Source organism: Lactuca sativa, chromosome 5 (assembly GCF_002870075.4).
Source record: "Lactuca sativa cultivar Salinas chromosome 5, Lsat_Salinas_v11, whole genome shotgun sequence".
Lineage (NCBI taxonomy): Eukaryota > Viridiplantae > Streptophyta > Magnoliopsida > Asterales > Asteraceae > Lactuca > Lactuca sativa.
This window is the reverse complement of record NC_056627.2, coordinates 189,184,371-189,203,822: the sequence shown is the minus strand read 5'-3', so window position 1 is coordinate 189,203,822 and position 19,452 is coordinate 189,184,371. Positions and strand designations below refer to the sequence as shown.

Sequence of the window (19,452 nt, the reverse complement as noted above, 5' to 3'; positions counted from 1 at the left end):
CCGTTCATTGTAGAAATGGCTAATGGGAAGACTGAGAGCACTTGCAGTATATACATAGGATGTACTCTAACTCTAGATATCCATTCATTTGCAATCGACCTCATGCCGGTCTCAATTTAAAGTTTCGACGTTATTATCGGCATGGATTGGTTGAGTCTACATCGTGCCAACATCATGTGTTATGAAAAGGTTGTTCGCCTTAATCTGTCGTCTGGTGAAACTCTAGTAGTCTATGGTGACAAACCCGACACGAACCTTCGTATCATCTCAAGTACTCAAGCCCAGAAATACTTGCGAAAGGAATGTCGCACATTCCTTTCTCATGTTGTCGATTTGAGCCAGGAGATGAAGGACGTTAAGAACATTCCAGTAGTACACGATTTTCCCAACATCTTTACAGAAGAACTACAAGGATTACGTCCGCAACGTCAAGTTGAGTTCCGAATCGACTTAGTTCCAGGGGCTACCCCAGTAGCCAAATCGCCTTATCGTCTAGCACCAGCTGAGATGCAAGAACAGTCCGATCAACTTAATGAACTGCTCATCAAGGGCTTTATAAGACCAAGCTTCTCACCCTGGGTGGCACTGGTCTTGTTCATCAAGAAGAAAGACGGATCGTTTCGTACGTGCAACAACTATAGGGATCTCAACAAGCTAACGATTAAGAATCGTTACCCTCTACCTGTTGGAAAATATTTTGATGTGATTGTCACTTGAAATAAGTTGAGTATTGATTTACATTTTCTAACAAACATTATCAGAAATTTTCAGGTTGGAAAGATACTGAAGATACAACAAGTGTTTGAAGAATAAGATGTTGGAGCACTTGAATTTGAACATGGAGCACCTGCTGTACACATGGAGCACTTGCAGTTGACATGGATCACTTGCTGAAAGCTAGTTGGATCATCATGATCTCAGATGACACATCTAGATCATATGTGGAGCATCAAGACATTGGTGGATCATATGGAGTATTGATGGCTCATCAGAAGCATTGTTGACTCATCCACAACTCTATGGCTCAAGAAGAGTTGATGGCTCAACAGGAATACTTGGTAGCTCAACTCAAGTCAATGGATCAACATGATCACATTGATGGTTCAACAAGACTGCACATGACTCATCATGTATAATGGAGGCATGTCCAAATGCTCAAAGGAACATGAATTTCGTCCATTATCCATCATGAACATGTGGTGGTACATCTTCAAGATCAAGTCACAGTCCAACACTCAAGTAACAACTCAACTTGGTCAACAACACTTCTAGAAGTTTATGACATCTAAGAAGACAATTGAGCAACATGATGCTCATGTCGTTCATCACATTTTCAATGTTGATCAAGAAGGTTCAAGAATTATGAAGACTCATAACTTGGATGGAACCCTAACGGAATACTAACGGAATTGGAATATTCCATCCATTCTCCGTTAAGTAGGGCAAAGGTGTCAACTGATGACTAAGTCTTGATGACGTGTCAACACCTGATTGGTCAAGCCATGTCATGGGATTTTCCAAAGCCTATAAATAGGCCCCTTGGGATCCATTATAAAGTTGCTCTTCCTTGCTCATTTAAGATCATTCTGCACAATTGCTGTTTAGATTAGTCTTCAGAGAGTCATTTGAGAGTTTTATCTTGTCTATCATTCAAACACTTGTAACTAAATCTTGATGAATATGAGACACTTTTGAATCATTGATCTTGAACATATAAAAAACATTTTTATCATTAACTTTGTGATTCACAACTCTTTGTTTTCCGCATTACTTGCTACTTGACGATTCTGAAACTCTGTTTCAGTATTTTCAACACTTGGACTATTCTAGTCTAGGTTTACTAAATTTTCCTCATTTCTTCAATTGGTATCAGAGCTCGAGTGATCGACTTTGAGACTTATAAAACTTTTCACAATTTTTTTTTTAAATTTCAAACTAGTATCACTTATTCTCAATGGCAAGTGTGAATCAAAACCAAAATGTTCTATATTCAGTTTCAGTTGCAAACAGTCTTGAAGCAGTAAATCATGCACCTATCCTTGTGCCTAGTGAATACACTTCTTGGGCAGATCGCATCAAGTACTACCTGGAGGGTCATGACTCTGACATTTATACTTTCATATCCACTGGGAAACATACTCTAGAATTTTTGAAGGACATTAGAGTTCCTGAAGCTGATGTCTCTCCTGAAACCTCCAAAGTTATCTCTGGATCTGTTTCCTCTACTGCTCAACTTCGTGACAGGAAAATCAAGAAGTTTGAGGCTAAGGCAATGCAAGAGCTGTTATCTGGAATTCCTCATGACATCTATGAGAAACTTCCTGATGAAGACAAGAGTTCACCCTTCAATTTCTAGAATGCACTCAAGAAACAATTTGAGGGAACTGATAAGATTCTTGCAAATAGGAAGAAAGCTGCATTGACAGACATGGACAACTTCAAGTTGTTACCTCATGAAACTCTATTTGATGCATAATCTAGGTACAACATTGTTGTCAACAGGGTGAAGAAACTCAAAGGAGAAAGATCGCAAAAGGATTTCAATCTGAAATTCTTGAACAATTTATCTCCAAAATGGGATACAGTGCATATGATCATACTGCAAACTACAATCAATCTAGACACCATGTCTCTGTTTGATTTGTATGCTGAACTGCAACAACATGAGCCAAAGGTCAACAAGCTAGCTCAAGCAACTCCTTTTGATAATCAAGGACTTGACCTGGGAAATTCAACACCCATGGCAAATCATTCTCAAAACTTGATTGCACATCACAATCCAATCCCAAACCACTTTGCTGATCAGTTTGCCAACCAAGGATTTGGAGCATATCTTTATCAAATTTCGAGTATGGCTCAACAGTACAACTAGAATTCGTACATGTCAACTCAACAACCTCTTCATATCGCAAATGGGTACATGGCTAATCATCAAGCTTTCATTGGAACTATAATGGAATCTCCTCAAATCAATGAGGAAAAGGAGTATGAAGAATGCTTGGCACTCCTAACCAAGTTTAATCCAAACTTCAAGAAGTTTGTCAACAAACCAACTGGGAACTTTAGAGCACAAAGTTATCAACAACCCAGCACTATCATCAAAACTCTGGAAACTTCCAAGGATGAAGCAACAGTTAACAAAGCTTCAACTCTCAGAATTCAAATTTTGAAAGTTACAATTCTCAGAGGATGAACTGAAGGGTTCAAGATAACAAGTTGAAGTCCCATGAAGATAATGAAGTAATCAGGTGCCACAACTGTCAAGGTCAAAATCATTTTGCCAAGGCTTGCAAAATGAAAACCAAGAAGGTCAAAGACGAAGCATACTACCTTCAAAAAGCGGAGCAGATCAAGAAGCAGTCAAAAGACAAAGCTTTCATGGTCATGGAAACTCCAAACATGGAAGTATGGGAAACAGATGATGAAGTGGATCAACCAGAAGAAACTGAAGCCTACAAGAACTACTTCTACTTCATGGCTTATGATAACAAAGAGCCTTCTCTTGTCCACCAACAAGTTGTTGAAAAGGTACACTTTATGCTTCGTGATAATCATTTAACTATTGAGCCTTTTCATGATGACATTGACCATATTACTGAAATAATCAAAGAATATGTCACAAATGTTGAATATCGTGTCAGTTATTACAAAGATGAACTGACCGACACTCATTTCAAACTTGAAGAATTGAGATGTCGTATGGCTAAGTTAGAAAATGACCTTGTAATCAAAACTGAGGCACATCTTACGTCAGTTGAATAATACGAAATTGTATTGAATCAACGTGATATTATTGCAAAAGACAATCGTGAGATGTATGCCCAAATCAATACAAAAGTCAATAGCCATAAGGCATCCAAAACCCTTCTTGAACAGAACTCACATGCCATTCTTAAGGGACCACAACCTTCATGGATCAAATATGGTCATGATTATGATGAAATAAACAAGGAAATCATAAGTCTTAAAACTTAATCAGAGTTGTTAGCATGTGATCCAAGTCTCTTCACTGGAGACAATGAGGATCATGAAGAGGTGGTAACTTGCAGTCCCGATGTAATTGCCACTTCATCCTCAAGCATCCAATTGGAAGTTATATCATCCCATGATCTTCCAGACTCGGACACTGGTTCTGACTCTCAAGTAGAATTTTCTCTTGAGTGTCCTACCATGGAAAGTTTCAATTCAGAAGATACCACTTCTGAAAAACTAAATATCCCTAACTCTAAATCTAGTGATAAACAGCCCAAATCATTTGAGTCAATAGGATATTCCAAGACTGAACCCATTGAATTCCTCAGTCAAGAATCATTTCCATCTCTTACTGCTTCCGTCTCTGGAACAAAGGACTTAGGATGTAAATATTCTAAGAAACAACAAACTGGAAAATCTCCAACTCCAGTCAACAAGGATGACACCTTGAAGATTATGAGCAATGATAAAGTTGTTGTTGAAATACTCAAGAGACCCTTTGTTCCAATCAAGATCTCTTTACCCAGTCCTAAACCACAAGATACAATTGTAAATCCCACAAATGTCTCTAAAGAGAAGGGAAAAGAGAAAATTAATGTCTCTAAAGAACAAGGTCCAACTGTAGTCCATCCTTCAAAACCCAAAGTGGTTAAGACTACAAATAATGACAAGCATAGGAAGACCAAGAGAGTACCTAAGGCTAAGCAAAGCCAAGGTAAGACCATACATACCAGTCCTCCTAAAACTTCAAGGACTCAGAGAACCTCTCCTTCCAATCATGGTTTTTCAAATTATGGATTTCCAAACCAAACTGGAACTCACTATCAGAATAATTTCAAACCAAACAACCTTCCTGATTTGTCTGAAATGATGAGACCAAGACCTGTTCAAACCAACCCTTTCATGTATTAGAATAGTAATTACCCTATGTTCTTGGTCCATATTGTGGTTTTTCTCCGTCCGTAGGAGGGGATCACATGTTTGGGGGAAACTATGGGTTTCCAGTGATCAATCAATTCGAGGGAAATACCCAGTTTCCCATGTTTGATCAATTTGGAATGCCTGTGAACTATGGATTTCCTTCTCTAGGAATTCCTACTCAGTTCACCAACTCTCCATTCTTCCCACAAACCAAACCTCAAAAGAAGACCACTAAAAAGGTCAAAACCAAGGTCTCTAAAAACCAACCCAAAGTGGTTGATGCAAAACATGAAAAGACTGTCCCAATTCCCACAAGTCTGAAGGAAGCTAACACTCAAGGACCCAAACAAACATGGGTACCTAAACCTTCTCTCTAATTGCAGGCTTTTGTGTCAGGGTACCACATGATGATACATGGTACATTGACAGTGGATGCTCCAGGCACATGACCGAGCACAAAGGATATCTTAGAGATTTCAAGATCACAACGCCAGGTCAGTATGTTACTTTTGGAAACAACATGAAGGGAGAAGTTATGGGACACGGAAACATATCAAACAAGAACTTTACCGTTAAGCGTGTAGCGTATGTAGACGGTCTTAAACATAACCTTATCAGTGTTACATAACTGTGTGATAATGATCATGAGGTTTTGTTCACCAAAACCAAGAGTTTAATTATGGATACCAACAAGCGCATCCTTGTTGATTCCCCACGAAATAGGAACATGTATCCACTTGATATTGAACTAATTCAGGGAACTCCCTATATTTGTCTTCTTTCCAAGGCTACCTTTGACATAAGTTGGTTGTGGCATAGAAGACTCTCTCACCTTAACTTTGGTTATATCAACAAAATCATTGGAAAGGATCTTGTGAGAGGACAACCATTGTTAAAACTTGACAATGATATACTTTGTTCTGCCTGTGAACAAGGCAAAATTTCCAATTCTCCGCATAAAAGTATAACAGAACATAGTGTATCTAAACCTCTCCAGCTTATACATATTGATCTGTGTGGTCCCACTAAAGTTCCTAGCTTAAGTGGTAAGAGATATATTCTTGTGATTGTGGATGACCACACCAAATTCACTTAGGTGTACTTTCTACGAAACAAATCTGAAACCACCAATGAGCTAATTAACTTCATTTGCTACATAGAAGTTAGGGTAGGCAAGCCACTTAGAAGATTGAGAAGTGACAACGGTGGCGAATTCAAGAACAACTCCTTAGATAGCTTTCTTGTATCCAAAGGCATCGAGCACAATTTTTCTGCACCCTACACTCCACAACAGAATGATGTAGTTGAATGGAAGAACATGAAACTTTGTGAAGCTGCTCGATCCATGTTGATCTTCGCAAACCTACCGCTATACTTTTGGGCTGAAGCTACCGCAGCTGCCTGTTTCACTCAAAACAAATCCCTAATCAACAACAGGCTTGAAGTCACTCCCTATGAAGAAATGAACAAGAGGAAGCCCAACGTCAAATTCTTTCACATCTTTGGCTGTCGTTGCTACATCAAGAACAATAGGGAACAACTAGGGAAATTTGAACCCAAGGCTGATGAAGGTATCTTTCTTGGATATTGCCTTCATGCTGCAGCCTATAGAGTTCTAAACAAAAGAACTAGGGTGATAGAGGAAAGCAGTGATGTCACTTTTGATGAATGTTATGTAAAGGTTCTGGATCCAAACCACTTTGGTCCTCAAATGGTAGTACCATTTGATAAAATGAACCAACCATCACCTGCTAATGCTTCTGCTCTAGTCCATGCTATTGAAGTAGATTTTGATTTCGTCTTTCCAACTCAACCTTCTGCCCTAGAATTAGAAAAGCTCATGAAAATAGCTTCTCCTAATGTCTCTCAACGTCATCAATCATCAAAAATCTCAAGTTCCATCAGAGCTCCAGTTGAGGGGGAACCATCTTCTGAACCTTCTACCCCAACCTCCCATCATCAATCTAGACTAGTCATAACACCAGTCACTCAATCTTTCGGGGGGGGGGGGGGGGACCACCTTTGAACGGTTCCTTTCTTAAAGGTACTTTATAATCCTCCCAACCATCCAGTCCACGGTTTCAGGGGGAACCCCACTCGACTGGTTCCAGTCCCTCAAGTTCCTTCACGTCTACTCCATCTGTTAAATTCAAGCATGCAACAGTTGAGGGGGAACCACCTGTTTTAGGTAATTCTGGACTCTTCCAAGACGATCTTTTTGAAGGAACATTCACTTCTGACTACGCTCCTCATCCAAGAGAAAAATATGAGGTAGTTTGCACTCCTCAAATCCGTAAGGAAGCTCGCCTCACAAAATGGATAAAGGATCATCGTGTCGATCAAATCATAGGCGATCTAGATTCTGGAGTAGTGACTTGTTCAGCAACCAAGAATGAATGTCTATATGCAAGCTTTTTATCCATGATAAAGCCTAAACAAATCAAAGAGGCTCTACAAGATGCAGATTGGGTAAAAGCAATGCAAGAAGAGTTAGCTGAATTTGAACGCAACAACGTATGGGACTTAGTGCCAACACCAGAAGGAATATCAGTTGTTGGTTCACGATGGGTCTACAGGAACAAAAGTGATGAAGATGGAGTCATCATCAGGAATAAAGCCATAGTGGTTGTCAAAGGCTACTCGCAAAAAGAAGGCATAGACTATGATGAAACCTTTGCACCTGTTGCAAGGATAGAAGCCATTAGGATTTTATTGGCATTTGTTGCACACAAGAATTTTAAGGTCTACAAATTGGATGTGCAGTGCGCATTCTTTAACGGCAAAATCGATAGGGATATCTATGTTCAACAACCTCCTGGATTCGAAGATCCAAAGTTTCCCAACCATTTCTATAAGCTTCAAAAGGCTGTATATGGATTGAAGAAAGCTCCAAGAGCATGGTATGGAACACTGTCCAAATTCTTGGATGAATCAAAATTTCAAAGAGGTTCTATCGATCCCACTCTTTTTAGGAAAATCCACAATAACCATTTGATCGTCGTGTAAATCTACGTCGACAACATCATATTCGGTTCAACTAGCGAGGATCTTAGTGATGAGTTTGCTGAGTTGATGAAAAGTAAATTTAGAATGAGTATGATGGGTGAGCTCATCTACTTCCTAGGTCTACAAGTACGTCAATCTCCTAAAGGAATCTTCATTGGTCAAGAGAAGTACATCAAAAACCTGTTGAAGCGATACTCCATGGAGAATGCATCATCAGCAAAGACACCAATGTCAACATCTTACAAGCTTGATTTAGACCTTAATGGGAAATCTGTAGATCAGAAACACTACAGAGGAATGATTGGCTCATTACTGTATCTTACAGCTAGTCGACTAGACATCATGTTTTCAACATGTTTGTGTGCACGCTTTCAAGCCAATCCCAAGGAATCACATCTCATTGCAGTCAAAAGAATTTTCAAATATCTGAAAGGAACTGCTTCTCTGGGTCTATTCTATCATGCTAAAGGCAACTTCTATCTCCAAGCCTTTATTGACTCAAATTATAGAGGATGAAAGGTCGACAGAAGGAGCACTTCTGGTAGCTGTCAATTCTTAGGAGGCAGATTGGTCAGTTGGACTTCAAAGAAGCAAACATGTGTTTCAACCTTTACTGCTGAAGCTGAGTATGTTGTTGCCGCCAACTATTATTCTCAAGTGCTCTGGATGAAAACACAACTGAGAGATTATGTATTCAAAATGCAATAGATCCCAATCTAGTGTGACTCTAAGAGTGCAATTGCAATCTCTCACAATCCAGTCAACCACTTAATGACCAAGCACATTGATATCAGGTAAAGTAATATTCAAAAAGGTCATATGTTCCTACAGAAGAAGACACTGAAGATGTGTTCACCAAAGCTCTAGAGGAATCCAAGTTCTTACACTTTCTAGGACGACTTGGCATGCTTAATCCAGATTCTGAAGGCATTTGAAAAAAATTTCTTTCTCACTTTTTTAAGAAAACTCCAAAAATATTTTATTTCTAATTCATTGTTTTTTTTTCTTTACTTTTTCACAAAAAAAAACCTCAAAAAGATTTTATAGTTATACATTACATAAGAGAAAACTACAAAAAGATTTTATTTTATATATTGTGTCTTTACTTTAAACAAAAGAAGATACCAAAAAGATTTTAACTTTATTTTTGTTAGGAAAATGCAAGTTGTCATAACAACTATGCAAATAAAGAAGCTTAGTTGCTCCACACTTTATTGATTTTTCAAAATACTAAATTTTGTGGTTCTTCAGTTTACTTCAGTACACAACTAATATTGGTACTTCAGTGACCGTTAACAAGCTTCATGGTTATACTCTGCTTAGAGTTATAACATACATCAAGTACTAATGGTATGTGGGATAATTTGAGGTGAAATCTAAGGTTTAGTTAAGCTAATGTGTTATAGTATATTTGTGGCTTCCCTGTCCTAGTGAACTCATGAGACAAAAACGAGAACTTGTGTAGTTTGAGGGACATAAAAAGTTTTGCTTTGTGAATATCTATACCTAATAAAAAGCTTCTTAGTTAAAACAAAGCGAGTCAAGTTCCAAGTATATCTGTTTAATTTCTGCACTTTGAGTCTAGTTATATATTCAATAGGTTATCGTTCAGGAGTGGAGTCAAGCTGTGACCTATGAGAACTCGGCCAGTAAACCCCACGGGATATTGAAACTCTGTCCACCTACAGTACAATAACGCGGATCAGACCGGGAAGAAGTCCGCTACATGGGTTTTCATAGAAAGTCATGGAATCCATTAGTGACCTAAGAGATTCTGAGCACTCCAATGAATTTCTTAGAAAGTCACAAACTAAAGTACAAATAGAAGTAAAGCTAAGAATTATTTGCTTGTGTACTTTGTCAATGTTAGAGTTATAAGAAAAGATTCAAAAAAAAAAATAAATAAATAATCAAAAAATCAAAAAAAATCTAGTTATATTCTTAGGTAAACTATTATATATACTATTTTTTTCTTTTAAAGTTGTGTCACTTGGAATTTGGCGATACCTTTTGCAACAAAAGGAGTAAATGAAAAGGTATAGGTGGTAGGAATGCCAAAAACGAATGTTGTTCAAAATAAGTGGGGAACGTTTATGAGGATTGTCAGTATTTAAGGCTTGGGAAGTAACTAGGCCTTAGACACAAATATACGCATTATGGTGAGACATAATTGGTGAGTACAACCTGTGTGATGTTAAGGAATTCAAAACATAATAATCCACAAGAGAATTCTTTACAACGCGAAGTGAAGAATCAAACACAGAATTTAGTTGCTTGGTAAATATGTAAAGAAGCTAAGTTAGATAGAGAATATCACTTACTTGATCATGGAACATCCTTAGCCAAGTGGAGCATCTTATGACAATGGATCGTCCTCTTCAAGAAAACCATATGTGTTTGTCTTGGTTTATGGAGCATTCTTGTAAATTTTGAAGAAGGTCATGATCAAAAGCTTTAAAGAACCATCTTCATCAAATTGATCATCTTGATCATTTTGATCATCTTGAGGCATGTTGGACCATCTTCATCAACTTGATCATCTTGATCATCTTGACCATCTTGAGGCATCTTGGAATATCTTCATCATCTCGATCAACTAGAAGTACCTCGGAGAAATTTCACCAACTTGAAAGATCTTGATCACTTGGTTCGGCTTGGAGCGTCGTCGGTCTTTTGGAGCATGCTCAAAAACGTTGGACCATGCTCAACAGCATTGGAGCATGATCAAGAACATTGGCTCATGATCAACAGCTAGAAGCAACTTCAGCCAGTTGATACATCACACCCATGTGGCTCATTAAGTCCACATAGAGCATAGTAGATGAGCCATGCATATTTCAAGTAGGCCATGCACGTGTCACGTATGTCATGCACGTTTCGAGTAGATATTTCCTTAGTGCCATTCATGTCTCAAAGGTATCATCCATGCATGCACCACCTTTTCTTTCTTGATTCTCAAGGCATCATTCTCGCGCACGCGACTCAAGTTGAAACTCTCCTATTTATACTTGAGTACCATCCAAGCCTTATGGGCCCACAAGTTTGCCCATACAAGCCCTATTTCGGCCCATTGAGAAACCCTAGAACCCTTCAACTATAAATACCTCACTTCTACTTCTCATTCTTGTTTTTCACTTTCTCTTACTCTCATACTCACTTGGATAACAAGGCTTTGTGCTTAACAGACGCGTATACAACATGCAACTTCAGTTGGTGAGCAACAAGTAGCCTTGGCACAACAACAAGCTTGGCTCAACAACAACCCAATTTTAGAAAATCACCTCTTGATCCACAAGTCATTAGTTGTTGCAAAACCCTAATTTGGCTCAACAACCTACCTATTTTCAAAAATCCTCTCTTGAGCCACAAGTTTTTCTCGAAACCCTAGTTTGGCTCAACAATCCTAGTTTGGCTCAACAAATCCTAAATGTGATCAACAAGGATTTTGGATGTCCTCTTGCTCATCAAGTAATTTCGTGTCCCCTCTTGAGCCATTTGTTATCAACAAGGATTTTGTGTGCCCTTTTGAGCCATTCATGATCAACAAGATTTTGTATGCCCTCTTGAGCCATTCATGATCAACAAGGTTTTTGTGCCCTCTTGAGCCATTCATGATCAACAAGATTTTGTATGCCCTCTTGAGCCATTCATGATCAACAAGGTTTTTGTGCCCTCTTGATCCATTGGTGATCAACAAGGATTTTGTGTGCCCTCTTGATCCATTCATGATCAACAAGGTTTTTGTGCCCTCTTGAGCCATTCATGATCAACAAGGATTTTGTGTGCCCTCTTGAGCCATTCGTGATCAACAAGGATTTTGTTGACCCACAACAACCCTCTCTTGCTCATCAATTAATTTCGATACCTTCTTGAGCCACACATTTTTTTACTTCTTGAGCCATCAGCCTTTGCAAGTCTTTGGCGCAACAAGCCTTTGGTGCAACATCCTTTTGGCACAACAATAGCTTTGACGCAAAGCAGCCTCCTCTTGACCCACAAACCTTAACAGTAGGGATCATATTAGGACATATAGCTGCCAAGTCACAGAACCTGGCTGTATAAGCTGTTATGTCGGTCCCTTTCATCTTGAGGTTCCAGAGTTCCTCCTCGAGTTTTTGAATTTCACCTCTAGGGAAGTACTCCCTTCTTAGAAGGTCCTTCAGTGTGTCCCAGCCCATGGCGTTGGCTGTTACTAAAGAGAGTGAATTGACATGGCCGTTCCACCATGGCAGGGCCCTTTCAGTGAAGGTGGCCGCAGCAAACTTTATCTTACTCTCCTCGGGGCATGAGCACATTTCAAAGACTGCCTCCGTTCTTTCGAACCACTGGGACAATGCAAGGATTTCTCCAGTCCCATTGAAGAAGGTTGGTTTGCAATTCATGAAGTCCTTATTGGTACACCCCTGTGTCCGTTGGTGAACTTCGCCATGCCTAGAGTTGTCGCCCATTCCAGTTCCACTAGCGTCACCGGAATTCATTTGAGCCATAGCTGCTGTTACAGCTACAGTTACGGCTGTTTGAAACATCACTGCATCGAACTACGGAGGAGGTGATGGTGGAGGTGGAGTTTGAGTCACAGGTCTGCCTCTGTTCGGGCGCTTACAGGAGGCATCTTTTGCTGGAGTTCATAAAAATGATAACAATGATAAGAATCTATAGTAAATAGGATGAGAGAGTTTTACGGACTAAACTATCATAGTCCAAATATTAAATAGAGTCATAGTAACAAAATGGGAAAGCACAAAGATTATAGACTTTCCCCACGACGTAGATAACCGCCAATATTACTGGTATTAATGATGTAAAATGAGTTCGGGAAAATGACCTAATAGTAGGTCTTACATCAAACCATAAGGGAAAATGTTGGCAGCCTAGGAGCCTAGTTAGAGTACTTTCAGAGTTAGGAATGTTTATAGACAAGTGCTCTATTGAGCATAGAAAAGGAAAGTCTAGCCCTTTAAACAAAAGAGAGAGAGATGAGTTGACATCTTCTATTGGCGACGGGTACCCATTGGTCGAACCCTAAGATCGGCCAGTTGGCGTACAACTTCCTGAAGATGCCGTTCATGAGCCCTTTGACGTACTCGGAGTTCCCTAACTTCGGCTCGGGATGCAGCTAGCTATTGCTGCAGAACCTCATTGGTCCTCCTCGTCCTATCCATGGCTTCTTCCAGTTGGCGGATACGAACAGTGTTAAGGTTAGAGTTGGCATCAACTTCCACAACTCTGCCAACGACTGCTTGACCTTGTTCGACGTTCCTGGCAATCCTACGGACCATGATGGGCAAGACTCGATCCGCTAAACTTCCCTCGCTTATGTTGTAGAAGCTTCGGTCTTCGTTGAAAGGTAAAGGTTGTCCCTGCTCATTGTTCCATCGGTTCAAGGTTGTTACCTACATGGGAGTGGGACCCTGAAATGCTGGATGGGGGTTAGGGTTTGGAGCTACTCGGGGCAGGTTGTTGACTTCTGGTTCAGAGTCGGAGCTATCCGAGAAACCCTCTGCACGGTGATCATCCAAAGGGATCGGGTGATCATCATCTGGCTCCTCATGAAGCCATCCTCCATTGCCTTGGTTTGGATAATACGGATCGTCGGGAAGGTGGAAGCCAGCCATGCTATCTACGCAAGAAATGGGGAAAGAATGGTTAATAGACGTTCTAATCTAAGATACTTGTAAGATGATCGTCATGAGTTAGGCTAATACTTGAAGAATATGAGCCTATATTAGGGAGCTTACGGCCGTAAACTCTTGTGTTTAGGCCGTGAATGTCACACCCCAAAACCGAGAACGGCGGAATACGTTCTGGGGTGGAGGACGTCATGTACAATATCATAACAATTCATAATAGTAAAAACAAGCAACAACATCCATTGCATTAATATAATGATTGTAATACAAGCGTGTTCTGTACAGTTTGATAGACACCAAAAGCATAAACAAAAATAAAAGATAGGTCTTGTATGTGCTCCATCTTCTCAAAAGCTGCATCAGAACCTGTCTATTGTTGACCTAGGAATACAAGTTATTTTGAAAACGAGTATTAGCATAAAGTTGGTGAGTTCATAAGTATTTAGTGTCATTGCTTGTATAAAAGTGTTTACAATCATGTAATATAATAGTTGTTATCAATGTTTGAAAATAGTATAATCCCTAGAAAATCCTATATTTTCCAGTAAAAATAGTCTTCTACCAAGACTAGGTTATTTGAAAGTTTGATCCTTTGATAGTGTAAAAGTTTTCCCAATGAACTATCAGTTATGAAAAATATAGTTTTAGACTTCATTTATATAAAGTATATGGGAAAAATAACGTTTTACCCCAGCAGTGTCACTGCCGGCTGAATGTATTAAAATGTAGACTCCAGGTTGTATAGAATGTACAATACCCCTCAGGGAGTTTATTTTGCCTTTATTTCTATATGTGTTAATTAAAGGTTTGAATGTCAACTCCTATGTAACCATGCTGATCGACGATCGAATAACTAGTGACCCTCCAGGTCACACGTAGTATGGTGACATTTTGTCACCCCTGGGCCTAGACGGCTCGGACTGTAGCTAGCAGTCGGGATGTGGGAGTGTCTGTCCCGTATAGATCTATACACATAATTCTTTCTCTCCCTCCAGGAGACTCTGGTTACACGGTGATGGCACAGTGAAGTGTCGTATCAGGGAATAGTATGTCACATTCTGTTTTAGTATATTCTCTTGTATTATAGTATAATGTACTTCTTGATATAATGTATTGAGTGTTCTCTTATATAGTATATGGTATTCTCCTTGTATAGTATTTAACATGTATAGACTCATAACAGTACCAACTATAGTAAGTGCCATAGTAATAATAGTATTGAGTGGTAATCCTTAACTATACCTATTATAGTTAAATAGAAAGCTAGTTGCATGACTTTGATATACAAAGGTATTGAACTGAGATGAAGACTTTATATCCAACACAAATATATATATATATATATATATATATATATATATATATATATATATATATATATATATATATATATATACAATATATAATTAAGAATTCAACGACAGTCGGACAGATAGCTATAACCCTAAGTCCACAATCAAACAAGAACAGGAGGTAAGGTGAGCTATCAGTTCTAAGTCCTTCAAGTCTTATTTATATAAATATATATTGGTGAAGGTATGATTTAGAAATAAAGAAATTTAAAAGAGTTTGGAACCAGTTTTTATAATAATTTAACACGGAAATGAGTTTGATAAACATTTAAAGCAGTTTTGTTGACAAAGCAGTTATAAATATAGAAATCCTTTTTGGTTGAAAGTCATAAATCACATGTGATTGATACTGTAATTTATTGGATTCAAATTGTATCCCCCCCATAAAAGCATTTAAAAACATTTTAAAGGTTAATTTAGGGGTATGAACTCACCTGTGGCGAGTGGATCGGATGGAAGTGTCGGTTGAGTGCTTGGTGTCAAGTGAAGACTTGTACACACTTAATGACCCTAGTATCATATGAAGACATATGTTTACATATAATTAGTGATTATAACACTAATTGAACACGTATAAACATCCTAATGCGTGGAAAACACTTTGGTCAAGTGCTTGGAGGCTATTGGGTTGCAATAAAGGAGTGTATGGCTTTATACAGAAGTGTATGGTCAAATGACCATGTTTTTTGGAGTTTGTGGCCCAGGGGAGTTTACTCCTGGCCATAAACTCTCAATTGGGTCACCAAATGGGTCTTAAAACTCTTATAACTCAAGGGGTTAAGTGTTCCAAGGTCTAAACAAGAGATTGGGTGAGTTTAAGGTCCAAAAATGGTCTTGTGTGGAGTTTACGGCCTGGGGACCACTTCCCCATGAGTTTATGGCCGTAAACTCATGGCATTAAGTGCCAAGTCGTTGATTCAAGTCCCTAACTTATTGAGGTACAATTCTAGGTTAATGTCCAAGGCTAGGTGAGGTGATTAGGGCACATTTTGTACCATTCGAGGGAGTTTACGGCCTAAGAATATCTTGGGTCGTAAACCCTCATTCAACCCTCCAAAACTTGATGTTTAAGGTCCATAACACTTTAAGGGTATGATCTAAGCTAGTCTCTAAGCACAAGGAAGGAGTTAGGGGCATTTTGGCACCCTTTTTAAGGGTTTACGGCCTAAGAAGTTCTTGGGTCGTAAACACCTTGTTCATGATATTTTTGGGTGATTTAAATGCTATATGGACATGAAATAACTTTAACACGTTATAGGGTAGGAGAACTTACAGTTTGGGGACGAAAACTTGAAGATTCTTGGAAGAAATCGGGTTTTGAAGAGAGAGGGTAGAGAGAGTATCTAGAGTGTGGAAAGAGTGCAAATGAGGTCCACTCAACCCTTATATAGGGTGAGTTTACTGCCCCAGAGTTTACCGCCGTAAACTCCATGTTTACGGCCGTAAACTCCATCTTATGGATTTTATGGCATGATTTTTAGTGTTAGGGTTTTAGTGGTTACTTTTTAAGACTTGATCCTTAAGTGTGAAAAGCTCGGAACACTAAAACGGATTTTAAATTATGCCTAAAGATGGCGGAAATGAATTAGACTTCCAAAGGAAATGATAAACTGTTGAAATTATATATATGAAATATTCGGGTTGTCACAGTGAACTCCCTTTTGGTGAGGCTAAGCTTGATTTGTTGTTCCGTGGATTTAGCAGGTACTTTGTAACACTCATTCCTTAAGTGTATTCAGCTCAGAACACTCAAACAGACTCTAAACAGTGCTAAAAGATAGCATGAGTGAGTCTGACTTTGATTGAATTGAATGGCTTTTAAAGAAAAAATATTCGGGTTGTCACATCATCCCCCTGTTAGAGGGAATTTCGTCCCGAAATTCAGATTTGAAAGTGAATACTCATGAATCATGAAAAGGATAGGTTGTTCTGTTCCATCTGCATCTCTTGTCGTGATTGGTGGGAAGGTCTTAGATTGGCTTCTAAGTTTATTCGCATGACAACACGATCACTCGTAGTCTTGAGCAATCTCCGTCCTGAGGTTCCTAATGGAACTCATACTAGGTTCATCAATCACATCCTCGTGTATATAGGTCGTATATAACTAAGATTGAAAAGTCATTCGAATAAATGATTCTTCTCTAAGATCGCATCCAAAAAAGGAAAAGAAGTTAAAGCGGAATCATCAATTCTAAGCATATAGAACCTTGATTATGTACCACCCTTGTGTATACATTCTTCAACGATAGATTAGTTGTATGATTCCTTGGTATTGAACTTGACGTACTGTATGAGTGTTATTCTGGGGAGGTTTGTTGAGGTTACTTTGGGAAAGTTACGAAACATAAGGCACTCTACGAATGAGTACCTCGGAGTTTTGGAATGACGGCTTCGCTAGAAAGTCGATTACGGGGAAAAGAATTTTCACACAAAACTGGGACTGTGAGGATCGAATCGACTCAAGTCAAATGTCAATGTCGGACTACTCGGAATAACTCACGTTAGACTATTTCAGAAAGGTATTACCAAAAACACAATGGTGCAACCCATGAAAGTGTTTTAGTACATTAGCTTCATATATGATACTATAGCTGCAAACAAAGTATACTGCAAAAAGCAAGTACAAGCAGCATGAGAGTCCCTACCACTGGGGATCTCGCAAAAGATATTAATCTAGTTGCACTAGTTTTTAAAAGTTTAAAATTCTAACATTAATGCTACAGAACACACCAGAATTTCAACGTGGATCCGGAGTAGTCTCTCCTGTGGAGGTGATCATTAGTATCCTTCCGTCTGCGCCAGAGTTCCTTGTTATTAGGAAATCCCTCTTCATGTGCCCCGTTTTGCCACACCCATAGAAAGCATGGCTGAATCCAGTGCTAGGGACTTGGGAGATAGGTTGTGCCGGTGCTCTACAGAAACGAACAGTGTGCCCCTTTCTGTTGCAATTTTTACAATGCATCTCACGGCATGCTCTAGTGTGATGAAATGTGCACCTGTCACACTTCAGAAGTGTTCCAGCATAATTTTTGGCAGTTTTCGGGATGACAGGAGTTGTAGCAACATAAATCTTTGCCTTCTGAGTTGATTCCCTTTTCTCATCATTCCCAGACTTTCGCTTGCAGGCATTCCCCTTTAATGATTCAGAAATCGGGGTAATCATGTTTTGACCGGCTTCATGGTCAACAAGCCTATGTGCCAAGCATTTGGCACTATCAAAAGTGATGGGATTGGATGATAAAACATCTCCTATCATCAGAGGAGATAATCCCCAGATATATCTCTCTATTTTCTTGCTCTCGGGAGTAACCATCTCTAGGCATAGTGCCACTAGCTCACTAAATCTATTAGTGTAGGTCACTATTTCAAACCCATCCATTGAGAGATTCCAAAGCTCTTCCTCTAGCTTTTGTATCTCGCCTCTGGGGCAGTACTCTTCCCTCATCAGTTCTTTCATGTTCTCCCAACCCATTGAATTTTCCACTGTAAGACCTAGTGACTTCACATGGCTGACCCACCATGTGAGGGCTCTTTCCGTGAAAGTGAAAGCGGCCAACTTCACTATGCTCCTTTCTAGGCATTCGCAGATTTCGAATATTGATTCAGTCTTCTCAAACCACTGCATCATAGTAAGGACTCCTTTCGTCCCATCGAAATCTTTAGGTTTGCAATTCCAGAATTCCTTATAGGAACACTCCTTCTGATGCACATGGTTATGGGTGATAACACCGTCACCCGACTCGTTGATAATTGTCATGTTGTAGCGTTCCATGGCTGCGGATACTGCAGCAGTGATTGCTACCTGTAATATTGCAGCATCGAATTATAGTGGTGGTGGCGGTGGAGTTGGTGCAGTAAGGGTGTTAAAGCGTCTAGGATTTCTTCTGGGAGGCATCTTTTATCTAAATAGATGAAAAGATAAAATAGGTATAAGTTTCCAAGAATGAAGTGAAGTAAAATGGTCTCTGAACTGAGTGCTTCATGTTTTCAAAGTGGTTCTATAAACAATTCATAACAGAGGTCGATAGACTTATGAATTTATGGTTGTGGTTATCCCTAACTGAAATCATATGAACTGAGTTATTGAAACCTACGAGTAGTATTTATAAATACTTTAAGCCTACCATATAGTGTGAGTAGTGTATTCACTAACTCACTAGGTTGTATCGGTCTATTAGCTATTAGGGCGACGCATAAGGTTTTCTGCCACCTCGCATGACTTGCGAGTGGTTTCCTCCTTGACTCCTCTGTTAACTGTCCTAGTGAGGTGGTGTCTCTAGCTAAGTTGTCGATGCGAGAATGGGAATGTCTAAAGAATCTATGAGAATACTTAATCTATTTCTAGTACTAAATTTTAACTTGAGATCCTTAGTGAGTCTTTCTATAATCACATAGGGTGTACAAATTATATATAACTCAGATCTAATAGACATTCAAATATGTGATACTACTCTAAATCCACATCCAAACAAGGAAAAGGAAGTGAAGCGAAACCACACATTCTAAGTCTATGAGATCTTTATTATATATAACTCTATGATGTTATTGTATCCTTTTAGTATTGTTATTGT

The 19,452-nt window shown here is 39.1% G+C and overlaps 1 protein-coding gene across 1 annotated transcript; it reads right to left on the bottom strand.

Moving 5' to 3' along the window:
- Positions 1-17,618: 17,618 nt before the first annotated feature.
- On the bottom strand, positions 17,619-18,653 carry LOC111882908 (uncharacterized). The gene has a single exon (XM_023879278.1). It carries the CDS (start codon positions 18,651-18,653, stop codon positions 17,619-17,621), a length of 1,035 nt encoding a protein of 344 aa, XP_023735046.1.
- Positions 18,654-19,452: the final 799 nt, after the last annotated feature.